We start from the raw sequence: 25905 nt of genomic DNA, 5'->3' as shown, positions 1-25905 counted from the left end.
CACGGGAATCAGGGGTTAGGACTTGGACGTACCTCTTGGTGGGGGGGGACATGATTTAGCCCAATATAATGACCTACTGGCTTGAATACACCCACCAACAGCCTCCCTTATGCTCGAGTACTGAAGAGTGGACGCTTCTTCTCTCCGTCGCTTGCCAACTGGGTTAGCGGCCAGAGCCCTTATCCGACGGCGGCCAGCAGGCAGTGCCGGAGCTGCCTTTGCTCCCTCTGGTGCCAGCAGGGCTGGTGTCCTTCCTCTGCCTGGTCCTGGGATCAGCCCCTGCTCGGCTGTGGGCAGGCCCCCACCTCCACCCAGCAGAGGCCATCCATATAGAAGGATGTGCCGTCTACGCAGCGGGGAGGCTATCTCCTGAAGACGCACGGAGAGAATGGGCCAGCTCCCTCCAGATGCCCACCGCCTGCCCTCTCTCCAGGACACGGAGCGCGGAACACCTGCTCTACCGCCCGCCAAGCCAACGCGGGGGATGAGGTGGCGTTTGCTCCAGAGCCCACGCAATGCTCTCTCTTTCTCTCTGAGCTCTCCCCACACCCAGTCCTTGCTGTCCCTGTCCTTCTACTGTTCTGTTCCCTTCCTGTTTGCACTTCTGACTCTCCAAATATTTACTCTGCCTGCTTTGTGGCTGCCCATGTGCTAGGTGCTGGGACGCCACGACGAGTAAGATAGGGTACTTGCCTTCCAGAGGACTTTTCTGGGGTGTTAACTGTGGTGTGACACAGATGTAGCCTCCTCAGCAGTGGATGCTTGGTACCTAGTTATCTGCCCCATATGACTCCCTCCCCAAGCAACTTACTTTGCATGGGCTCCTTGCCCTGTGCCCTGACCTCAGCTAGTAAGGACTTGGCTAACCGTTCCTGGAAAAGACCTGATAAACTCAGTCGCAAAACAAATACTAGTGTTTTAGCAAAAGGACTTAGAAACAGCTGATGACTCCGCCAAAGGGGAGAACTGTTTATGCTACAACTTTCACGAGCTTCTGTAGCCAGGGGTGGGAGCGGTGAGGTGTACACGTCCCATCCCATGGGGTTATTGTGTGTGCGTGTGTGTGTGCGCGCGTTTGCACTCAGGGATGAGTTTCTGTGGTGTTCACTATGGGAACACAATGGTATGATGGCAAACTGTTCTTTTGGGGGCCACAGTAACTGGAATAAAATGAGCCCTTCTTGCCCAGATCATGAAAAGAAAACTCACAACGTTACAGAAAATAATAAAATAAAACAAGACGCTTCCAGATGCAAAGAAAAGAGCTGGACCCCTACCTCACACCGAATACAAAAATTAACTCGAAGTGAATCAAAGACCTCAATAGAAGAGCTAAAACTATGAAATTCTTAGAAAACAGTATGGCTTCAAATGATCCCAACCTTGTATCAGGCAGTAGTTTCCTAGATGTGATACGAAACCCCAAGCAACACAAGGAAAAATAGATAAATGAGAATATCATCAAAATGTAAAATTCCGGGCTTCAAAGGACATGACTGAGAAAGTGACAGCACGAAATGGGAGAAAATATTTGTAAATCATAGATCTGATAAGGGACTTCTATCTGGAACATATAAAGCACTCTTGCCACTCAATAATTAAAAGAAAACCAAACTGCGGCGCCTACGTGGCTCAGTCGGTTGGCCATCGGACTCCGGCTCAGGTCACGGTCTGGCAGTTCGTGACTTCGAGCCCCATACCGGGGCCTCTGCTGTCAGCGCTGAGCCCACTTCGGATCCTCTGTCTCCCCCTCTCTCTGCCCCTCCCCCACTTGCTCTCTCTTTCTCAAAAATAAATAAACACACAAAAAAAGAAAACCAAATAAAAAATACGCAAAGGGGGGTTCATGGGTGGCTCAGCTGGCTGAGCGTCCAACTTTTGACTTCAGCTCAGGTCATGATCCCAGCGTTGTGGGATCGAGCCCTGCTGAGCATGGGGCCTGCTTCAGATTCTCTCTCTCTCTCTGTATCTCTCTCTTTTCCTCTATCCCTCTCCCCCACTTGCCTCTCTCTCTCTAAAATAAAAAAAAATAGGCAAAGGGTCTCAGTAAACATTTCTCAAAGAAGATTTACAAATGACCAGTAAGTACACGAAAAGATGCTCAGTATCACCGGCCCCCAGGGAAATGCAAGTCAAAACCACAGTGAGATACAAGTTCACAGCCAACAAGATGGCTGTCATCATAGTGACAAACGTTGGCAAGGACGTAGAGAGGCTGTCACCCCCTTACGCGGCTGGCAGGGGCATAAAATGGTGCAGCCGCTTTGGAAAACAGTCTTGTGCTTCCTCAGAATACTAAACAGACAGCTACAGGTGACCCAGCAATCCCACGCCGAGGTGTGTACCCAAAAGAAATGAAAATGTTGTCGATAAAGGTCCTCGGCAGCATTACTCAAAACAGAGTAGAAACAAACCAAATGCCCATCAGGTGATGAATAAATGGACAGAATGTGGTCTATCCACACAACAGAAGAGTACTCGGCTGTAAAAAGGAAGGGGGCAGTGACACCTGCTATATAATAACGACGCTAAGTGAAGGGGGCCGGTCACAAAAGACCACACGTTCTATGATCCCACGTGTGGGAAATGTCCTGAACTGGCAAATCCGGAGCGATGGAAAACAGGTTTAGAGGTTTCCAGGGGCTGAGGTTTGCGGGAAGGGGGTGACTGCTAACAGGTACAGGGTTCTCTTTTTGGGGTGATGAGAACGTTCCAAAAGGGACGACCGTGGTGGTTATGCGGCTCCGTGAGGACGCTGAAACCGCCGGACTGCGCGCTCGCGACGGGCAGATTGTGTGCTGCGTAAATCAGATCTCAGTAGTTATAAGCGCACGCCTGTGCACACGGACGCTGGAAGCCTTGCCCTTCTCTGTTCGGGCCCCGGGAAACCCTGGAGCTCCAGGCGGGTAACCTTCAGAGCCAGTCTCACTATTCTGGGCTTGGCCCAGGATGGGGTCAGGGTCCAGGTTCATGAGATGGGATGGGACGGTCAGGGTTTTAGCTCTCCCGAGAGCATTACTTAACAAGAACTTTGGAGCCAACTGTTGGATGAGGTCACTCAAACGCGGGAGGCTGACACAGGTGCCAAGGGAAGCATTCCACAAGGAACAGCTAATTGAGGACCGTGCCTTTCTCTCTGATGTCCCCTCGCAGCTGGAGCAGGGCTTGGAGAGGCGAAGCGACCTCAGACGCCCTCCATCAGCTGGCCCTGCTAGCCGGCTCCTCCTGGGGCGGAATGGAGTGGGGCCCACGGCTCTTTACGCGGATGGTCAGGCGAGGACAAGAAATTTCCACTTTAGAGATTGCCACAAGTAGGAGGAGAAGTTTGCACACCCGAGATAACTCGGAAACCTCCGTGCCTAGAGATAAGAAAAAGTGCCAACCGCTCAATCGAGATAGCCATCAAGTGAGCCGTCCATTCAGTTTGAGACTCTCCTTACTAATACATCCGACAGGTGAGTACAGCACGCTTTCCCCGTGGGGAGGAAGAACCCCATTAGCGTTATCACAATCAGAGATGGAAACAGCCGTTCTCGCCGCATTTGAGGAGATAAAGACCAAGAGTTGTGGCAGAGAACTTGCAACTCGTGATAACTAACGAACACGAATGAATCAACCGGAAACTCCAGAAGTGGGGGGAAAAAAACCAGGTGCCACCATGAAGAGCCCCGTGGCCGAGGGCACCAGCATGTTGTATGCCGAAGAGAAAAATCGGTGACTTAGAAGATAAATCAGAAGGAGATATTCAGAAAGAAGCATGGAGAGATGAGGGCATGGGGGCTACAGAATGGGGAACATGTCTGTACAGGGAGGACAGGGAACTGGAGTCCCAGAAGGAGACCCCAACGTATGTGCAGCTGGAGTCCCAGGAGGAGAAACGAAAGAACACGAGAGTAACGATATTGAGAAGACAACGGCTGAGCACGTCACCTGATCGAGGAAAGCCGCTAAGCCACAGATTCCAGAAGCGCAGCGAATCCCCAGCGGGAGGAATGAACACAAGGGCGCGCCCCGCACAGACAGGGTGGGGAAACCATTGCAAACCAAAGGCAAAGAGGAAATCTTAACACGAAGGGGGGATTGTTGTCTTTCCAAGGAGCAGTAATGAACCTGACAATGTCCTCTCCACAGAAGGAAAGGAAGCCGAATGGGAGCGGGATGGTACCTTTAAAAGGCTGAAAAACGATAGCTTTTTGATCTAAAGTTCTATTCCCAAGGATGATGTAACAAAATGAAGACGGTTTCAAGCAAACAAAACGTGGGACCAATTACCCCTGGCAAACCCACATGAAGTGAAAGTGATCCCAGAGGGAAGGTCAGGAATGCAGACACCAATGAGCTAACAAACATAGTAAATTGGGAGGTAATTCTAAACAGATATTGCCTGTACATATTAAAAAAATAAAGTCTCGGAAAACAATTTGGAAGCCCCTCAACATGTTGAACAGAGTTTTCTATATGATAGCAGAGGCCAGAGGTCCCCTCTGTGCTCGTCCCAAGTTCCTAAAACCCACGGAATCTGTGAGTGTGATAGGAAGATGGTTGTTGAACTAGTTTAGGTAGCTCGATCATGCACAAATAATGGATCTAGGGGCATATAGAGTTTTAAGTGTTCTGCCATCCATACGTTGGCTTGGAAATACGTAAAAGTAACATAATATTTGACTTGGATAAATGAAGGATGTGTGCAGTAATCTCTTGAGTAACCAGTAAATCGTAGTAAAAGGGGTGTAACATCCAAGCTAACGGAAGGCGATGGAATTTTAAAAAGCACTCACTTGGGGTGCCTGGGTGGCTCAGTTGGTTAAGCACCCGATTCTCGATCTCAGCTCAGGTCATGATCTCACAGTTTGTGAGATCGAGCCCCTCGTCGAGCTCCGTGCTCACAGCTTGGGATTCTCTCTCTCCCTCTCTCTCTCTCTCCCCCTCCCCCGGCTCATGCTCTCTCTCTCAAAATAAATAAATAAACATTATATATATATAAAAGAACTATAATGTCAGACGTTAAAGCATAAAGCTTACCAGAAAGCAGGCATCTCAAGATCACCACTCAGTCAATTCACCAGGACGAGAGAAGGTAAATTTAAAGTCTATACGTACCTAATAACATAGCCTCAAAAATACGTCAAGGCACAGGAACCGGAAAGCCAAATGCAGAATCATAGTGGGAAATGTTAACACACCCCTCTCAGCAACTGATAGAATAATCATATTCTTTAAAAAAATCAATAAATAGAGGGTTGGAGAAATAGAATTAGAAAATCTAACTTAACGGTCATTTATAGAACACCAACTGCAAAATACAGTCCTTTCAGGCGAACGCATGGCCTGTTTTTAAAAACATCTTAGCCATAAAGTGAGTTTTACTTTCAAAGGACTGAACCATACACGGTATTTTCTCTGTGTGTATTCAGTGTATACCCAAGTATATAATTCAATTATGCCAAAAATCAATAACAAAAAGCAAATTATATGTTTGGGAGTTAGGAAATATCCTTCCAAATAACCGATGGATTAAAAAAAAACGAGCGAATCGTAACAAAATGAGAAAATATTTTGAAATTAATTAAAATGGAAATCACCCCCACTATGGATCAAAACCCGTGGGATATACTAAAGCGAGGCTTAACGTCCAGCTTTTACTGAAGTATCAATACACGAAGAAAGGCTGAAAATCAATGAGGTGAGCATCCCTTTAAGGACTTAGGGAAAGAGCGGCAAATTAACCCAAAGAAAGTAAGAAAAGAAACAGCAAAGATAAAAGGAAAAAAATAATGAAGTAGGAAAAGAAACAAACATCACCCCAGATGCTATAGACACGGAAAACAGTCCGTGAGTATTAGGAATAACTTCACGGTGATGCGTCTGAAATGCGGGATGGGATGAGATGAGCATTTTTCTGTTTCCAAAAACACAATTCCCAGGGGTGATGCAGGAAGGACGGGAAGATCTGAACAGTCTTAGAAGAATCGAATAGAATCTGTAATTAAAAAGCTTTTTTTTTACAAAAAAAATTTTTTTAATGTTTATTTATTTTTGAGAGAGAGACAGAGACAGAGACAGAGCATGAATGGGGGAGGGGTAGAGAGAGAGGGAGACACAGAATCGGAAGCAGGCTCCAGGCTCCGAGCTGTCAGCACAGAGCCCGACATGGGGCTTGAACTCACAGCCCTAGAGATCATGACCTGAGCCGAAGTCGGATGCTCAGCCGACTGAGCCACCCAGGCGCCCCTGTAACTAAAAAGCTTTTAACAGGGGCGTGTGAGTGGCTCAGTCACTTGAACCTCCGACTCTTGATTTCTGCTCAGGTCATGATCTCACGGTTCGTGGGACTGAGCACTGCATCAGGTTCTGTGCTGACAATGCGGGGCCTGCTTGGGATTCTCTCTCCCTCTCTCTGCCCCTGCCCCACTCATGTACTCTGTCTCTCAAAATAAATAAATAAACATTTTAAAAAAAAGAATAGGGGCACCTAGGTGGCTCAGTCAGTTAAGCATCTGACTTCGGCTCGGGTCATGGTCTCACAGCTTGTGGGTTCAAGCCCCGCGTCGGGCTCTGTGCTGATGGCTCGGAGCCTGGAGCCTGCTTCCCATTCTGTGTCTCCCTCTCTCTCTGCCCCTTCCCCACTCTTTCTCTCTCCAAAATAAGCGAACATTAAAAAAAAAAAAAAAAAAAAAAGAATAAACCTCTAGGCTCAGATTGTTTGATGAGTAAACTTTTACCAAATATTTATGGAGTAGCAGCCTTAACCTTGCACAAACTCTCCCAGAAAAGAGAAAAGGGCACATTCCCCACCTTGTTTACTGAGGTGATCATAACGCTGATGCCAACACCTGGGAGAACACCGCGGGAGAGGGAGAGCGCGGCGGGTGCCACACACGAGCACAGGAGGGAGAATCTTCCACAACGTGCCCGCAAACCGAAGCCGGCGGTAAGAGGGACAGTGACCTGTCCGAGCCCACTGGGTTTATTCGGGAAGGCAGCCTTGCAGAACGTCATCAAGCCAATGTGTTTTACCACATTAACAAAGTAAAGAATGAAAGTCATATCACCACTTCAAGGCTTCTAGAAATCATCTCCATTTCGGATGGAAAAGTTTCGTAAATGTGGTACAGAAGACAGGTTCCCTTGCTGGACAAAGCAGGTCTGCGGACAGTCCTCTAACAAACACTGTCCCTAGAGGCGAAGGGTGGCAAGCTCTTTCTCGGGCCCTGGGGCCAAAGGCAAGGACTCGGTGATGGGTGATGGCACGTACTCAGCATTGCTTTGGGGGTCTTGACCGGTGTGGTAAGGAAAGGACAGGAAATACAAGATGTAAGAATTTATGAAATGAAGGAATAAAATTGCCATTCTTTGTAGCTGGTAAGTTGCACGGAAAATCCAAAAGAAGCTGCAGACGATGATTAGAATTAGTAGCTGATGGGTGTAGGGTTGATACACAAAGATCACTGTACCAGCAACAAGCTGACAATGAAATTTAAAAACAAATACTGGAGGGGGTACCTGGCTGGCTCAGTCGGGGAAGCGTGTGACTCTTGACCTCGGGTTCGTGAGTTCGAGCCCCATTTATAAATAATTTATTTTACTTTATTTATTTTTTAAATGTTTAATTTTGAGAGAGAGAGAGCGAGTGCGCGAGCATGAGTGAAGGAAGTACAACAGAGAGAGGGAGACAGAGGGTCTGAAGCGGGCTCTGTGCTGACAGCAGAGAGCCCAACGCGGGGCTCGAACTCATGAATCGCGAGATCATGACCTGAGGTGAGGTTGAACACTTGAGTGGCTGAACCACCCAGACGCCCCAATAAATAAGTATTTTAAAAAAGTAAATAAGGGCGCCCGGGTGGCTTCGTCGGGTGAGCGGCTGACTCTTGATTTCCGCTCAGGTCACCATCTCACAGTTTGTGAGATCGAGCCCCGCGTTGGGTTCTATGCTGCCAGTGGTGAGCCTGCTTGGGATTCTCTCTTCCTCTCCCTCTGCCCCTCCCCTGCTCTCTAAATAAAAATGCTGGATGCATTATCCATCGTAAGATAACAAACCACCTAAAAAACTCAGTATCCTGAAAGACGCACACTTCGTTGTTTCTCATGAGTCTGCAGGTTGGCTGGGCGCTTCTGTGGGCCTCAGGATGGCAGGGTGGCTGTCGCCTCACGTGAGGGCCAGGCTTCTTTACAGCACGGTGCTCTCAGCACAGGGGCCGAGAGGGCAGGCGCGGAATCTCCAAGACCTCTGGAGACCTAGACCGAGAAGCCCTCCCACAGCTACTTAATCACCGGTCAGCCCAGAGAAGGAGTGGGTAATAGACTCCCTCCTTTGTTGGGAGGAGAGGAAGTGAATTTGCAGCCACCCGTAACCCACCTGTAACCCATCCAAAATGCCACTTCTGCCTGCCATTTATCTACAGGAGCAAATCTACCAGTAGGCGTGTAGGATGTCTGTGTGGAGAACTACACAGTATTATTCAGACGATATAAAATCTCAGTCTATGGACAGCTGTTGCTTCTTGCCCTCTGAGAAGCAAACACCAGGGTAGCCCGGGATGTACGCGACACTTACGATCTAGAAGTTCATGGCTCAGGAACAAACACCCAGCTGGAAGAGACGCATAAGGCAGGGTAAGGGACACGGAGCTTCCATGGGCTCCCTGGGGGACGTGCCACCCTCCCAGCACCTCCACGGGCTCGCCAGCCGGGAAGCTCTCCCAACCCTGTAGCTCAGGGGTTTTTCCAGAGCCTTCGTAACACAAGCACGGTTGAGTAAATCTTTGGCCCTTGGTGATGAACTCCATCTCAGTTCCTTTCCCCTCCCAGGAGGCGGTGGGGACAGTCCTGAAAGTTCCCACTCTCTGATCCAGGTTGGTTCCCTGTCAAACCAGCCTCTATGCTTAGAGGCTTTCCAGAAGTCTCCTCACTGGCATAAACTCTGGTGTGGTTGAAAGGGGCTTGTTGGGATTAACAAAAGATACTTTAATGGCTCTTATCATTTAGGGAATATTCCAAGGGGGTAGGAGCTCTGTGCCAGAAATGAAGACCAAATACACACTATTGTAAAATCACAGCATCGCAGAGCCCCAAACAGACTCAAGCATGTACGGACACTGATTTTCCAGAGAGGAGCTCTGCAGGGCACTGGATGAAGGCGGTCTTTCCAAAAACCACAGAATGACCGGGGATCCACATGATAAAAAATAAAAACGCGTCCTCCTCCCTCACATCGTAAACACAAATGAATGCAGCCTGAGATGCAGAGCTGAAGGTGAACGGCAAAGCAACAGAGCTTCTAGAAAACACTATGATGGTGCATTCCATATGTTCATGCCTTCAGGGTAGGGAAATACGTTTTGAAAAGGACACAAAAGGGGCGCCTGGGTGGCTCAGTCGGTTAAGCGGCCGACTTCGGCTCAGGTCACGATCTCGCAGTCCATGAGTTCGAGCCCCGCGTCGGGCTCTGGGCTGATGGCTCGGAGCCTGGAGCCTGCTTCCGATTCTGTGTCTCCCACTCTCTCTGACCCTCCCCCGTTCATGCTCTGTCTCTCTCTGTCTCAAAAATAAATAAACGTTAAAAAAAAAAATTTTAGAAAAGGACACAAAAGTACTAATCATAACAGACCAGACTGATCAATTCTCCTGTAGCAAAATTAAGGACCATTCTGGGCAGGGTAGAAAGGAGCTAACAGAGACTGAAGTATTTAGAACTGAATGGAAATGTCAGTGCTACATATCAAAACCTGTGGGCTCCAGTGCAATTTCACTCTCGGAGACCCATGGATTCCCTTGCTGCATTCAAAAAAAATTTTTTTTTAATGTTTATTTATTTTTGAGAGAGAGAGACAGAGCATGATCAGGGGAGGGGCAGAGAGAGAGAGAGAGAGAGGGAGACACAGGCTCTGAATCCAAAGCAGGCTCTAGGCTCTGAGCTGTCAGCACAGACCCCGATACAGGGCTTGAACCCACAAACCAGGGGACCATGACCTGAGCCGAAGTCGGGCGCTCAGCCGACTGAGCCACCCAGGCGCCCCTCCCTTGCTGTATTTATATAAACACAAGAAGGATTTAAAACTAAGTGAACCAAACTGTCCACGTTTGAAGCCAGAAAAAGAATGACAAAAGAAATCCAAAGAAAATAAGAGGAAAGAAAATAAAAGCGGAGATTAGGGAAACAGAAAACAAGCAAACAAAAAATAGAACAAACCCAAGCACTTGTGTTTTGCAAAGACTAATAAAATAGTCCTTCAGCAAAAAGCATCAAGAAAAAAAAAAAGAAACACAAATAAACAACATTGGAATTAAAGAGAGGGCATAACCAAGAGATTAAAAAATATGATCAGGAAGGACTTAATACCCCGCATTTGAAAAACCTCATGAAAAGGACACTTTTCCAGGAAAACATTTATTAGCAAAATTGGCCCAGGAAGAAAGAAAAATCTTAACAGACCAACAACCAAAAAGGAAAATAAAATGTTAAAGACCTACCTCCAATGGCATCTGGAAGTTATATATCTGCAACACACACACACACACACACACACACACAACACAACTATATTTGGGGTGCCTGGGTGGCTCAGTCAGTTAAGCATCTGTCCCACTTTGGCTCAGGTCATGATCTCACGGTTTGTGAGTTCGAGCCCTGCGTCAGGCTCTGTGCTGATGGCTCAGAGCCTGGAGCCTGCTTCGGACTCCGTGTCTCCCTCTCTCTCTGCCCCTCCCCCACTTGTGCTCTGTCTCGCTCTCAAAAAAAAAAAAAATGTAAAAAAAAAAAAATTAAAAAAAAAAAGAGACTGCTAGGTGCACCCATCGGGTGAGCAGAAAATCCGAGTTAAATAATATCAGGGCTAAGAGGTTGGGGGGCAACACATACATACCGGGTGCATGGAAGCGTGTCAACGCGAGAGCCCCTTTGGACCAGCTCATTAGCGAGGGTAAAGTATGACAATGTGCACGTGATCACCGCTCGCAACTCGACTCCTTTGTTTTTACCTGAAAAAGAAAAAAACATAGCCAATGGGTGTCCCAGAAGATTTATACAAAGATGTTCATTTTAACATTCAAAAAATAAAAGCAAACAAATGCTTCTGTTTAAATGGCCACAGGTGGGCAGGTTGGAAAGCAGCCGGTGATGTGTTAAAGTGACAGCGTATTAAATAACAGTAAAATCGGACATGTTAGAGCCATGTAATTCAACACGGTTCGATTTCAAAAGGATTGCTGGGTGAAAAAAGCAAGATACAGAGTAATCTGTACAACATGATGCTATTTTTATAAGACACAAACAACATTCTATAGTTCTAGCTACTACTGGAAGTATTTTATTATTTTTTTAATGTTTATTTATTTTTGAGAGGGAGAGAGAGAGAGAGAGAGAGCGTGAGCATGAATGGGGGGAGGGGCAGAGAGAGAGAGGGAGACACAGAATCGGAAGCAGGCTCCAGGCCTCTGAGCTGTCAGCACAGAGCCTGACACAAGGGCTTGAACTCACGAACCGTGAACCGCGAGATCATGACCTGAGCCAAAGTCAGACGCCCAACTGACTGAGCCACCCAAGAGCCCCAGATGTTTTAAAACATCTAGAAGGAAAGAGGCCTAGCTGATGACGTCCTCAGTAGGACACTGAGGCATCTCTGAAGGACAAGGGGAGGCCAGGAAACTAGGAGGGAGGGGGGTTAAAAGGAACGTTAATTTTCTCTAGAGCACTTTAATTTTTAAAAGGAGAAAGTGAATGTAATGTTTGTGTAGGGGCCGGGCAAGGGCAGGCAGTCTGGGTATGCCATTTTAGTGTCATTGGAGTGGCTGTGTGTCCACAGAGGGAGGCACACAGGCTGGCCACATGCAGGGGAACACATCCTGTATTTTATCTGGAAATCCTACAAGGGTTAGGGTTCTAGGGGGCCCAGCCAGATCTCAGAGAGGTCTAGAGCCCCAGCAGGGAGCAGTGTGACCTCAAGGCAGACACGGGGACCTCCAGGCTCGTCCTGATCCCCAGAGAGGCCAGGAGCCACGAGGGTCAGCCGGGAAGGCAGCAAGCAGGGGCCGACACAGAGGTCACAAGACCTGACTGTCCCCTGTCTGCCTAGACCAGAGGCTAATGCTGTGCAGAGGGGCAGAAAAGAGAGGCCTGGGCATATTTTCCCCCCAGAGACTGAGCATTACCTAAGGACTGTTTAATGTATCTCTAAGAACTATGTTTTAATTGTTAGGACAAAAAGCTTATTTATTTACATTTATCACTAAGCTGCGGGTAAGTGCTTGGGAACAACGGGTTAAGTACGGACCACAGACTTCATATCCTCTGTGCTCACCTGATCACAGCTGGAGTGACTTTTGTGGCCCTGCTCCCCCTTCTCCTGGCGAACTCCCCAGCACTTTGCGATCTCTGTCCTCCCCGTGGATCGCTGTCCCCTGCTCCACGATGGCCTGTCCTCCCGGCAGTGTGGCCCGGGCTCAAATTCCACAGCTTGAATCATCACGCCGTGCTCAAGGTTTATGGATGCTTGGGGCCTCATCAAGTTCAAAGTCTGCAACCACGGTAAAGAGGCCCACTCAACTTGGCTTGGGAGCGGCTGCAGCCCAGCGCTGGACACTCCCAGCTGCACACAGGGGTGTCAGCAGCTGGGAGAGGAGAGCCTCAGGCTGGCCCACGCTTGGCCCTGCAGGCCCCAGCCCTGCGTCTGGCCTCCTTGAACTTCCTGCTTCTGAAACAGGACGTCAACTACTTCCATTCTGACCTCCGATTAAGTTCTTCCAGCTTATCTCTTAACTCAGGCAACAGATCCTTCGGGCAAAGCATCCCGTGGTGGGAACAGAAAACTACCCCCCCGCAAGCATCAAGAACTGCCCTGAGCCGGCAAGAACCCGCATGACTGACCCCAAGACAGTGATCCACCGGACCTCCGCTGCCCACTTGCACATATCCACCGACCTCTGCCCCACATTTTCCTTATATCAACCTGGAAGTCTTTTCAGCACTTTGGAGACAGTCTTTGAGCCCATAGTCTGCTGTCTTCCCGGTGCTGGCCTCCCTGAAATAAATTCCTTTCTTGTTCCCCCACTACTTGTTTCTCTGTCTCTGGATTCTGTTCAGCGGTGACTGCCTGAGCCTGGTCTGTTTGGGACCGCGGGGGCCAGGTGCTCATGGATTCCTCCTGCCGGACTACACTTCTCCCCGCTCAGATCTCCTTCTACCACTTTTACTGTGAACAGTGCCCAAGATGCTGGGAACGTGCCTCCTCTGAGAAACCTTCAGGCCCCGTGAGCTTGGGGGGCCCTACCTACCGCAGAGCGCAGATTCGGGGTGTGGAAAAATATCCATGCCTCAGTGGAACACTATGCGTCGTCTACCACACATCCAAGCAGTCATCTGACCCCAGCCTTGCTCTCTTTCACAAGGTGGAGACTGTCTCTCGGGGAGCTCAGGGATCCCCGCCCCCAACCCCACCCTGCAGAAAAACTAGTTCTGTCTCTGCTTACATGTTCATTTCAATGCGCCTCATCTATAAACGGGTCTCCTTTTCTATTCTCTTTGAACTGGTTTTAACATCTGGCTGCTTGCTTCTCTGATTAACGAGTAGGAATAAAGCCTTTATCACTTCTCCCTACTTAAAAACCCGAATGAGAATTAGGATTTCACGTTTTCCTGAAAATTATCTTAGACGAACCGAGCTCGGCTCTCACTGCTGCAGTTTACTGGCTTTGGGACCTTCGGGACGTTGCTCGTCTGCAAAACGGGGCTGGGGGGGAACCGAGCGAGACAATACGAGGTCTCCAAAAGCCGGCCTCAGCGCCGCCACGGACCCGCCCTCGCGCTTCGCCGTGGCCCCGCCCTCCGCCGAGGCCCCGCCCCCAGGCCGTCCTCCGACTACAAAGTCTCCACCGCTCAGGGGCGAGCCCAGAGCCCGAGCTGGAAGTCCTGCGGCCTGGTGGGGCGGAGCAGCCGTACGGCGCAGTAACCCCATTGGGCGGGGGCGGGGGGCGGGCCCTGGCTTGCTATTGGTTAGCGGCCGAAGGCGGGGCCGGATCCAGGCCAGCGATTGGTCGGGGTTCAGAGGCGGGGTCTGATCCAGACCTGCGATTGGCCGGAGGCCGGCCGTGGCGGCGGGCGCGGCGTGGTGATGGAGACCGCGGGGCCTAGGACCCGGGCGGCTGCGCGGCTTGGGGCGCACGCGACGCGGGAGGAGCAGCGGAAGCGGCGGCCTGTGCGCCGGTGGCAGCGGAGGAGGTGGGCGGGGGTCCGGCGGGGCCGCCATTGGCGGTGCTGTGGGCGGGAAGCTTGTGTGTCCTCGCCCTCGCCCACCGCCGTCGGCCGCGGGTCCTCGCGGAGGAGGCCGGCTGGTGTCATACGTACCCTTGCTGGACAGGAAGGGGGTGGTGCCTGGAGCGGGGATATCTGCACCGAGTCTTTAGGGAGCAGGTGGCGAATGGGAAGAAGGGTGTTCCAGACGAGGGTACCGAGTGGGCAAAGGCTGAGGCACGGAAGGGATGGACGTGCCCTTCGGCGCCCATGCTTGGTTCTTTGTTGGGACCTTTGCTCACCTGGGGGGACGTTAGGAGCACCCCTCTATGGCCTTCTTGGAAACAGCATCCCTAGCTTCGTGTTAAACCCAAAAGGAGACCAGGGGTGTTTCAGACGGAACAGGGATGGAGTGCAAGCGGCTGCCGGCTGGTGGGGACGCTTTTGCTCTTGCATAGGAATGTTGAGATGGCTCACGCTCTGGTGCAGACCAACAGGTGTTCTGACAGTTCCTGGAGTGGGGGTATTGGGGGAGACAAGCTGAAGGACCGAGCAATCATCAAGGGAGAGAGAGGAAGAGCACAGCGATGGGACGAAATTCGCAAGGGAGCACTTCCCAAGCACTTAGCACATCCACTTTAATGAGACTTGAATGTCTCATCCCATCCACTCGCCTGGCAGGTCTCAGGGTCTCCTAAGAAAGTCACAAAGAAGAGGCCATGGATGTTGGTAGGTTTAGACAACTTCTGCTTTGAAGCCCACGGCCAATAAATGGTAGCTGGCCGTGTCTTCTTGTACTCTGATGACAATAATTGTTTTTAAAAGAAAGCTAATTTGGGGGCGCCTGGGTGGCTCAGTCGGTTAAACGTACGACTTTGGCTCAGGTTGTGATCTCACGGTTCGTGGGTTCGAGCCCCGCGTCGGGCTCTGTGCCGACAGCTCGGAGCCTGGAGCGTGCTGCAAATTCTGTGTCTCCTCTCTCTACCCCTTGTCCGCTCACACTCTGTCTCTCAAAAATAAGCATTTAAAAAAAAAAAAAAAAAGAAAGCTAATTTGGTTTTATCCAGGCTTTTCCAACTTCATGTAGTGAAAGTGCCCTTTTTTTTTTTTTTTTTTTTTTTCCCTGTTAGAATCCTCCACAGCAGCTAGGGAGTTAGTGTGGCATCCACAGAACATACCCACGGAAATGTGGACTGGGGAGGAAGTGTGGCCCTGCTCTCTGGGGCCCTGAAACTCTGGTTCTGTGAGGTTTCCTGGCCCTTGGCCAAGAACCCGTGGACTCTGCGAAGCACGACTTTGGTCCTGCAGGGTGATGTCCGGGTGGCTGCTACAGAGGATGGGCTGTTCTTCCGACAGCAGGAACATCGGCGCCTACTGGCCTCTTTCTACGTATTTCCGTAGCTCGTATTCAAAACCTAAGTCAGAGAATAGCACCGCCTCCCCTCCTCATGTCGATGGAGCCTAGTCCGTGTGCTTCTCGGTGTTGTTTTTCTTTACCCTTTTACTTAAAAAAATTTTTTAACTTCCTCCTTGCTTAGAATCGGGGAGGAACAAGAAGAAGCAGTCTTTCGTGAAGTGGTCAGTTTTACCCGGGATCCTCTGCCAGGTGAGAAGGACCGAGGCTCTGAACGCCGTCTCCGAGTTCACCCCTGGGGCTTCGGGGCAGGCCCGCCCCTTCCTGGTCTCCGTTCTCGCTCGGTTATTGTCAGAGCGTCTCTGCTAATCCATCAATTCCTCACTGTTCCCTCATCTGACCAGCTAGATATTATGACAAGGACACCACCAAACCCATCAGCTTTTACTTACCGTCGCTGGAGGAACTCTTGGCGTGGACGCCCGATGCGGAGGACAGCTTTAATGTGGCCCTGGAACCCCTCAAGTGTCGGCAGCCCCCTCTGAGCAGCCAGAGGCCCCGGACATTGTTGTGCCATGACATGATGGGCGGATACCTGGATGACAAGTAAGGCTTTGCGAGGACATCGCCTGACGTTAAATTTGTTGCGTGTTTTCCTTCTGTGGGACCGGATGGAAGGGAAGGAGGGAGGGACGGTGTGGCAGAGACAGCCAGGAGCCGGGCCTCTGGCCCAGACCGCCGGCCCGGAGCCCGTCCCTTTGGCTCTGACTCCGTGCTCGGCCCACCGCTCTGAGCGTCATACTCCGCCCCTCCCCCAGCCAGGGACGCTTCCTCCAGAGTCGCCGGCGGTGCGCTCAGGGGTCTTAAACATTTATAAAATACTCTTGGACGTCAGATGGGCAGGCTTGAGTCAGAGTCGGCCACCAAGGGACAGGCCGAGGCAGGTGGTGACGTCTCGGGTGCGGCTCATGTGGTTAGAGACCATCCTGGAGGAACCATCAAGGGACCGGTGCGGGGGACACCAGGCGCCTGGAGCTTTTGCGTGAGGCCTTCCGCTTCTCCTTTCTTCTGTCCTGTCTGGGTTTGTGGAGGCTCAAAACCGCCGTGGGGTCCGGGGGTGACTGCCTGCGCGGCCTGGTGAACACGTTTCCCTTAAGACCTCCCGAGAGAAGGACTGAGGTGTCGTTCTGTTTCTCACTCGACCCAGCGTCTACACTGTGCGCCGCGAGCTCTCGGCATCACTGGCCACGACTGAAGAGGATCTTCCCTTGGGGCCTCGCTAGTCTCTTTTCGCTCTGGGGTCCCCGTGGCCCGGGTCCCGACTGCTGTGTTTCTCACGCAGGTTCATTCAGGGCTCGGCGGCGCAAAACCCCTATTGCTTCTACCACTGGCAGTGTATTGACATCTTCGTGTACTTCAGCCATCACCTGGTGACCATCCCCCCCGTGGGCTGGACCAACGCTGCCCACAGGCACGGGGTCTGTGTGCTGGGTAAGATCCCAGGGCTCGCCTCGCGCTCAGCCAGGCTCGGTCGCACACCTGCCAGGTGTCGCAGGGGCGAAAAGGCTCGGCCTTCGCTTCTGAGCAAGTCGAGCTCGGCGCCTAGGGCCGCCTCGATAGATCAGGACCGGCCAGGGCGGACTTCTGGAAGGGGCCGGCCACGGGGCCACTCTTGCAATTGCTAGAGAGACAACAGAGCCATATGCGGCGGGCAGACCGGTGGGCATGGCTGTGTTCCTGGAAAACGGCGTTTACAGGGGCGCCCGGGGGGCTCGGTCGGTTGAGCGTCCGCCTCTTGATTTTGGCTCAGGTCGTGATCTCACGGTTTACGAGTTCGAGCCCCGTGTCGGGCTCTGCGCTGACGGCGTGGGGCCTGCTTGGGATTTTCTCTCTCCCTCTCCGCCCCCATCCCTCCCTCCCCTTTCAACATGAGTAAATAAACTTAACGAAACAATACAAAACAAAACGACAACCTGCGTTTATAAAAATAGGTGGTCTGCAGGCCACAGGTGGCCGGCCGGTCCCTGGATGGAGTGAGGCTTCTCAAGCTTTCTTCACCGGCCCCTGAAACATGTATTGGCTTGTTTAGCACTGACTGCTGGGCCCTGCCCCCAGGGCGTTTGGTTCCCTAGTTGTCCGGGGACAGACGAGAAGTTGAATGTCTGGCTTGCAGGCCACGCTGATGTACTGTGGCAGGAACCGCGCTTTGCTAACTGCTGGGTTCGCCTGACCTCGTCTCTCTCTGTCCTGGCAGGGACTTTCATCGCCGAGTGGAAAGAAGGTGGGCGGCTCTGTGAAGCCTTTCTGGCCGGGGACGAGCGCTCCTACCAGGCGGTGGCCGATCAGCTCGTCCTGATCGCCCAGTTTTTCCGTTTTGATGGCTGGCTCATCAACATCGAGAGCTCTCTGAGTGTGAGCACGACCTTCTCCGGTGCCTGCCCAGCCCTGTCGCAGGCGCTGTCCCCCTGCTGCTTCCCGAGCTAGGCCTGGCGGGGCCCGCACCGCGGCCGGCTCCCCGTCACGGCGGCGGGAGCCGGCCCCACGCATCTCCGTTCCTTCGAAGCGACGCAGAACCTTCTCTGGCGCTGTGTCCAGAAACCTGGGTTGGCCGAGCTCCGTGTTCTCCTTCAAGGAGACCCCTCTCCTCCTCCGTTTGCTTTTCTTGGGCCACACGCGTGGCTTCCCTTCCCGCCAGCCTCCCCTCTCGTGGCCTTTTCTCTTTTCTTGGTGGCCGTGCCCGTTATCCTTCCTGCCTCAGGAAGGGAGGAGAGTTAGAGGACAGGTGGCTGGACCCGCCCTTCGGTGGCTGTGGGGTGGAGGGGCTCCTGAGACCGTGGCTTCTTTGGTGTGTGTCCATCCGTTTGCTTCTGGGATGAAGTGTCCTCCTCTATGTCCTGTGTGGGCGCTTCTGCCCGACGTCCCTGGGCCTCACCGAGGGCCTTCTCTTCACCCCTCTCCAGCTGGCCGCGGTGGGGAACGTGCCCCCTTTCCTCCGGTACCTGAGCACACAGCTCTGTCGGCAGGTCCCGGGGGGCCTGGTGCTCTGGTACGACAGCGTGGTGAGCAGCGGGCAGGTCAAGTGGCAGAACGAGCTCAATGAGCAGAACCGGTGAGCCGGGCGGCCCCCTGGGTGGAGGGGGGCGCTGGCAGTGCCGTGTGTCTCCCGGAGGCCTGGCGCACTCAGCCGCCCCGGGTGGGAGCGGGAGGGGAGAGAGCGACGGGGGGCCCAGCTGGCACTGTGCCGGGGGTCCCCGCTGTCCAGGGCAGCCTCCGTCCTGGGCCTGGAGGCAGCCCGGCTGTGGGTTATGAGTGGAGGCGAGGGAGGGGGAGGTCCAGCGTGGGCGGCCCCCGTGCCTCCGGGTCCGGGCCTCACGGCCAGTCCCCGCCACCTCCCAGGATCTTCTTCGACTCCTGCGACGGCTTCTTCACTAACTACAACTGGCAGAAGGAGCATCTGGACAGAATGGTAGCGCAGGCCGGCGAGCGCCGGGCCGACGTGTACGTGGGAGTGGACGTGTTCGCCCGGGGCAACGTCGTCGGGGGCCAGTTCGACACCCACAAGGTGGGGGTGGCCCTCGGGGCCGGGGGTGGGGTGGGGGCGGTGGCCGGCGTGCCTTCCGTGGGCCTGGTTTTCTTGTGGACCTTCCGTTCCCACCTGCACTCGAGGGAAACAGAGGCGACCTTCTTCCCAGAGTGGGGAAACTGAGGACCGGGGAACACCGGTGACCTGCCCCGGGGCCAAGCCGAGCCCCGAAATCCTAACTTCCAGCCCCTTCTTGTGCTCGGGTGGTACTTGTGTTAGGTGTTGATGGGCAGAAGCACCGTTCGGACCTCCGGCCCGAGTCTCTGACTCGCTTTTACGTCTGTCGGGACCGTGTGCTCCGGAGGGGCACTGAGTCAGCAGTTTGAGCCACTGGGTGGGCCAGGGGGGGACCCTGGCAGGGAGCTGGGGGTCTTTCTCCGGCAGCTCAGGCCTAAGGACCCAGGCAAAAGAGCGGTTTGGGGAATTGCTGGCTTAATAGCTAGAGAGGTTTTTCTGGCAAGGCAGCAGTGAGGAGAGAGAGGAGGGGTTGCTGGGGCTGAGCTCCTGGTGTGGGATAAGTAGGGAGTCAGCTTGTCTCCCGGGCTGTCAGTCCCGCCCCGTCCCCAGTGCCACGGGGATGTTCTTGCTCATTAATTAAGCTCTAAGTGAATAAATTAATCCAATAACTGAAGATCCTCTCCACCCGCTGCGAGTCTGATAACGTGATGACAGGTACGGCGCGGGAGAGGCAGCATGTGAGAGCCGCCCCCCTGCAGCCCCCTGCCGGCCCAGAGCCTTCCTTCCCGGCACTGCTGCAGCGGCCTCTGCTGGTGGGCTGAGGAGCGACGGGGACTGAGTTCGAAGGCCCCCTCGGAGCTGGGGGAGGGAGGCGTCGCGCTCGCGGGGAAGGGGCGTCCCCTGACTGCTGTCTCCCTAGTCGCTGGAGCTGATCCGGAAGCACGGATTCTCGGCCGCTCTCTTTGCCCCTGGCTGGGTGTACGAGTGTTTGGAGAAGAGGGATTTCTTCCAGAACCAGGACAAGTGAGTCCTGTCCCGCGGCCCAGGGGCGTAGTGATGGCCGGATGGGGGCTCCGGCGATTTCGAGCGTGTCTCCGGGTAGCTCAGGCCTTGCTCTCCACTGACCTTCCCAGGGCACACCGGGCAGGGGCAGGGGCTCAGCTCGAGAGAAGTCAGCTACCTGGGGTGCTTGCGGGCGGGAGGGTCCTGGCGACCAGTTAAGCGGCAAGGGTGGAACTTGGGGGCCCCGAGGGGCCGCTTCCGCAGACAGCCGTGGCCACTCTGGGAGGGATGCGGGGGGGGGCCTCGGGTCGCAGAGAGTGAGTCCAGGCTGGCTCTGCAGGTTCTGGGGCTTGCTGGGACGCTACCTGCCCCCACACAGCATCTGCTCTCTGCCCTTTGTCACTTCTTTCTGCCTGGGCATGGGGACTCGAAGAGTGTGCTACGGCCAGGTGCGTGGGGCTCCCGGTTGGGCCGCGTCACCTTTGGCGTGCCCTGGGACAGGTGGGGGGCTCGGGGGCGTGCGAGGGATGGCCGTGCTGCGCTTCCCCGTCACCCCGTGTACACGGTGCCCCCTGGGCCCCCAGCCCCGCCTCCCTCTGATGTGGCCTCGTCCTGCAGGAGGAGGCGGTGGGGCCCTGGTACCACCCGAGCGCCCAGGAAATCCAGCCCCTGTTTGCAGAGCAGAGGCCGGAAGGGGACGGGCAGGGCTGGGTGAAGACGCACTGCTGCCTGGCAGATGCCTGGAACGGGGGCAGCTCCCTGCTCCTCCGCGGGGTGATCCCGCCCGAGGTCGGGCACGTGGCTGTGAGGTAGGCGGGTGGGGACGAGACCTGTGGGGTCATCCGCTTCCCCCCACCCCTGTCGATCGCGAACCCCCACCCCTGTCGGGCGGCTGGGCGGCAGCAGCCGGGATGAGGACGGACAGAACCGGGGTGGTTTTTACGTACGGTTCTCCGGTTCTCCGTCTCAAGCGTCTTTGAGCGTGTGGGGCGGCAGCGCGAACTGGCTGCACAAACCACCCGGCACCTCCTCGCCTCGCAAGACCGAACCTGGCCCCGCAGAGCAGCTCCCGTCCCCCCGCCCCCCACCCCCCACCCGGCCACCGCCCTGCTCGCTGTCGCCGAGTCCGACCGCTTCTCGTTTACTGTGGGGTCGCAGAACCGAGATCTTTGGGTCACGGAAGGATGCGGCCTGGGGGGAAGGGGACGGGGGGAGGGCCGTCCCCAGCCTCGGGCGGGACCAGAGCGCACGCCCTGTGCTGCCCCGGCTCCCGGGTCCTGCCGGGAGAGGCTGGCGGGCGTGAGCCGGAGACAGCTGCGGCGTCTCCGCGGTTACGCTGTGGCCCCTCATCGCTGGCCTCCTCCCACAGGCTGTTCTCCCTGCACGTCCCGGTGCCCCCCAAAATTTTCCTGTCCATGGTGTATAAGCTTGAAGGGCCTTCGGATGTTGGGGTGGCGTTGGAGCTCACCACCGGGGACGCGGGCAGCTGTCACGTCGGTGGCATCTCGACGTTGAGTGGTGAGGGCGTAGGGTTGGCCCCTGCCTCTTGAAGGCCTCCTCTGTTTCAGGGGACGCCTCAGGGAAGGGGGGTCTAGAAAGTGCACCGGGGTGGGCGGAGGCAGGCAGGTCCCGCCTCTGCTGTGGTCCAGGCCTGACAGGGAGACTCCCCAGCCAGCCAGAGCCTGTGGCCCACGGCCCCCACTGGGCAGCACAGCGTGCCGTGCGGGACTGGGTCTCTGTTCCCACGGAGACGTGGGGTTCAGGCCTCCTGCCAGCCATGGCACTGAGAAGGAGGACGTCTGTGGGGCCTGGGGGTATGGGGGCTCTCCACCCCGTTCTTCCCCCCGAGGGCCTCAGCCTGTTTTGGCAGGCCCTGGGCGCCTGGGGCCACCAGGGAGCCTTCTGGCCTCCAGAAGAGACGCCTCCCCGTGTGGTTTCCTTTGGACTTTCCTCATTCTCAAGTCCTGGGTCTCCTCCCGCAGCAGAAACGAGCTCCAGGCACAGCCCCCGCCCCCTCCGGGTGCCCCCCACCAAGCTGGCCAGATGGGTGGGCCACTGCGGCCAGCAGCTCAGCGGGGGCTGGGTCCAGCGGTGAGTGCCTTCTCTTCCTGTTGAGACTCCGGCAGGGGATGGCCACGTGGTGGGGGGCACCCGAGGAGCCCCAGAACCGGAGGGGTTCAGGTGGCCCCGTGACACAAACCCAGGAACGCTGCTGGGAACCGTCACGGTCATGCCTCACGGCTGGGGTCTCCCGCTGATCACAGGGACCCCTTTGGGACGGGTCTCCCTTCCCGACGTGGCTCGGGGCCTCGGAGCGGCCGGCCTGGAGGGCGCTGAGCTGAGGTGGGCTCCTTGTGACCGGCCTCCGATTGCCTCCCCCAGCTGCTACGAGGTGAACCTTCAGGGCTGCGTCCTGCAGGACCTCTGGGTCAGCTTCTCGCGGCCTCCCGGCAGCCGGGAGCAGGAGGCCTTCGTCTGCCGCCTGGGAGAGCTCCAGGTGAGGCGGGCGCCCTTGCAGAGGAGGGGGGTGCCGCCTGCAGCCGAGCCCCACCTGTGCCCGCTGCTCGCGGGCCAGAGGGGTGAGGGTGCCAGCCAGTGGGAACGCGCGGGGCCGGGCGCCCTCGGCCCCCGCGGGCTGAGCCTTCTCCCTCCCGCCAGGTGGTGGATGCCAACAGCCTGCTCAGACCTCTGCCCCGGGTGCAGGCCGTCAGTGTCTCCCGGGTGCGCTGGCAGCGGGACGCCCCCGAGGAGGAGGAGGAGCAGCGCCCGGCCCGGCTCCGGCTCAGCTGTGCCCTGCACTGGTCCTACCCCCTGTCTCACGTCCGATGCTTCCGCATCCACTGCTGCAGAGCGACCGGCTCTCCTGCGGAGGGGCCCCCGGGGCCGGAGAAGCCCGCGCTCCTGGGCCTGGCGTTTGTCAACCAGTATCGCGTAGTGGACCTGGCGGTGGCAGCCGCGGGGCCAGGCACTGACGGCCGCGTGGAGTTCCTGGTGGAGCCCGTCCCCAGGGAGGGATTTCTGGTGCCAAAGGCCGAGTGGGGCCGGGCGGCCCTGCTCTACTCCGGGCCCCACACGTGATCGAGCATTAAAGCACAGACCCTCCCGGCCTCGAGGCTACGGCTGCTTCTGCGCCGGGGCCCCGCGAAGCGTGCAGACGACCACAGGCCCCTGGGAGGCTGCGGGCTGGGGCTCTCTTGTGGGGGACGTTGCTAATCGGAAACCCGAGAGGTCCGTTTGCTGGGTGGGCGATTTCCTGGGGTGAAGGAGCTCTGTTCTGTCTCCTCTGTGGAATACGGTTCAACAAGTGACAGAACTGGGGAAAGTGAGTCCCGTCCGTCCGCGAAGGCCACTTCCCAATGGGCCGAGAGACGCTTACTCTCACCAGGCTTGAAGGAGGCAGGTGGTGGCCTCTGAGCAGCCAAGGGGCGATTCCCAGGGTGAGGGCTGAGGGCGGAGTGGGGGGAGGGTGCTGAGGACTGAGCCCCTGGCCGGGCTGGCACCAGGTCGTACCTGCCCCCGGGCCAGGTGGGCTGCCCCAGTCCAGACCATCCTGTGTTGTGGCTTTCCCAGTTCGCTGTCCCCGTGAGCTGGGGCCACCTGTGGGGCATCTCACGGGCCCCGGGTCCTGCTGTGTCTCTCCTGGGTTGTTGGTCCTGGCGAAGCTTGCACGGAGGTCATCCTCTGGGCCCCTGGGGCAGCCCGGGAGGCCCAGGAAGGCCCTCGGCCTGCAGCCCGGCCCCAGCCTGGCCGCGGGCGCCCTGGCTGCCCTGTTCCATCACATCCGCCTGCCTCAGCCTCTCCCAGGGTGGGCCGTGCTAGGCCCCTTGAGAAGTGTTAGCAAAGTCCCTTCGAGGACCCTCTTCACTGGGCCCCCTTCCTCTCTTGCCTCCTCTGTCTTCTAGCACCTTCCTTCCCTCTGCCAGTGGCTCTGCATGGGGAGGAGGGGAGGGGGTGAGGGAGCCAGAGATGGCTCCTGCAGTCACACAGCTCCCCTGTCGATCGCTGGGCCACTGTGCTGACTTCCTAGGGGTGGGCTCTCCACCCCGCGGCCTTGCCCGGCTCCTCTCTTGGGCCAGAGCAGTGTCGTCACTCTCGGGGTCTCACCCTGGGCCTGCCCAGGGCCAACGTTGGGGGTCACTTGCCCATTTCTCTGTCCTCCACCCGTGCTATGAGAGGTGGAGCGGTCCCAAGGGCCAGACAGTCCCAGCCAGGGGGTCACACCTAAGGGGTGGCCTCGGGTCCAAGGCCAGGGGTCCACGGACTTGGTCTTACGCTGTAGGGAGGAGAGAGGCCACCAGGCGGCAGTACAGCCACACTGCCTCAGCCCGGGGTTCAGAGGGGTGTCGGGGTGGCCTCGGTAAACTCGGCCAGCAGGACAGCAAAGGGGGTCTCCTTCGGGGCTGACGTTTGCCCAGGCACCCACGTGCCCCCTTCCTGGTGAGACAGAGGAACAAAGTCCCGTGCTTGGCCCACCCAGCTCAGCCCCCCATGGGGAATGGGTTTGCCCGGCTGAGGGGGAGGTGCTTCATGTGGAACAGGATGGTGCCTCCACTGACCAGCTGGGAAGCGCAGGCCACCCACGACCCCTGGTTGTCCCTGCGGAGCTGGACGGCTCAGCAGACTGGTGGGAAGGACCTGAGCCACTCGGAGCTGCTCACACAAGCGTGTTCTCGGTTTGGGACTATCCCTGGAGCGCTTTGAGCCTCTCCTGCTTCGTGCCCTGGGGAACTGGGGTGGAGGCTCCTGGCCTGCTCCCTGTGTCCCCAGTGGGGGAGCCCCGGGTGCCCCGAAGCCGACCGCCTGCTGTGACGTCCGGCTCTTCATTCACGAGGCCTGTTTGCTTCTTTAATTGCTGGTTCCCCCAAATGTTTTATGCAGAGAAGGAGGGAAGGTTTATAGCGGCCATGACCTTCTCACAGTCTGGGGGGCAGGCGATAAGCAAGAGACCACGCAACCCCAGCTCCCAGGGAGCTCCGCTCCCGGCCTGCAGAGAGTAGAGGCTCTGGGCAGGAAACTTAGTATGTTAGCATTTCAGCCTGTGCCCCTGCGGTGGGTGTAATCGCTCTCAAATTGTTCTGCGTGAAAACAGGAGGAATTCAAGTTGGTGAGCTGAGTGGTGGGTGGGGCAACCTTGCTTTTGGCCTCTGGCCCAGCCCCCCACGCCCAAGGCTTCTCAGCTCTTGATTTGACCTGAGCTCTCCTTCCGGTCCTGCTCCCTCTTCGGGGGTGGGGAGGATGGCGGGGCTCTGCGCCCCAGCCTTCCAGGGGCGCCCCCTTCCCCTTCCCCGCCCCCGGGGCTCGCCTTGAAGCGCGGGACCGGGGCTCTGCCCATCACCCATCACACCGGCAGAGCCCGGGCGCGCTTGGGATCTGAGGGCCCTCCTCCCCACGGCGCCCCAGCCCCGTACCCTCTCCCGCTCGCACTTGGCTCGCCACAGCTGCTGCTCGGCACCACGTTGGGCCCGGCCAGGCGCCGGTGTGGGGTAGCCTCTGCTCACTGGGAAGGGGCCCCGGTGGCGGTCTCCCCCGGAATGTGCTTGAAACGTTACAAGCATTACCGCAGCGGGGACAAGGCGAGGCTCCAGGGGTACGCGTGAGCCCTGCCTCCGGCTCGTTCTGGGTCGGGTCGGGAAAGGAGTGCGGAGGGCTGGGGCTCTGCAATCTGGCCCAGAAAGGTGTTCGGACTCCCCTCCCGGGCTGCGGGGCTCCTCCCGGCCCTCCACCCTCTGCGCCCCGCCCGGGAGCTGCCAAATCAAAAAGCGTCGTCCTGGTTTGAAGAAAGAA

General features: G+C 56.0%; 1 protein-coding gene across 2 annotated transcripts; it reads left to right on the top strand.

Moving 5' to 3' along the window:
- Positions 1–13998: 13998 nt before the first annotated feature.
- On the top strand, positions 13999–24001 carry ENGASE (endo-beta-N-acetylglucosaminidase). Of its 2 annotated transcripts, none has more exons than XM_049635556.1 (14): positions 13999–14212; positions 15763–15830; positions 15983–16184; positions 16921–17069; positions 17833–17990; positions 18539–18687; positions 18975–19140; positions 20039–20142; positions 20462–20570; positions 20740–20930; positions 21491–21639; positions 22104–22212; positions 22504–22618; positions 22780–24001. In XM_049635556.1, exons 1-14 carry the CDS (start codon positions 14106–14108, stop codon positions 23197–23199), a joined length of 2196 nt encoding a protein of 731 aa, XP_049491513.1. In that variant the 5' UTR covers positions 13999–14105; the 3' UTR covers positions 23200–24001. The 2 variants fall into 2 exon arrangements, with proteins under 2 accessions (XP_049491513.1, XP_049491512.1); XM_049635555.1 differs by having other exon boundaries at positions 14008–14212; positions 22107–22212; positions 22780–23364.
- The last annotated feature ends 1904 nt before the right edge of the window (positions 24002–25905 follow it).

Source organism: Panthera uncia, chromosome E1 (assembly GCF_023721935.1).
Source record: "Panthera uncia isolate 11264 chromosome E1, Puncia_PCG_1.0, whole genome shotgun sequence".
Classification (NCBI taxonomy): Eukaryota; Metazoa; Chordata; class Mammalia; order Carnivora; family Felidae; genus Panthera; species Panthera uncia.
The sequence above is the reverse complement of the archived record's forward strand: the minus strand, read 5'-3'. Positions and strand labels throughout refer to the sequence as shown.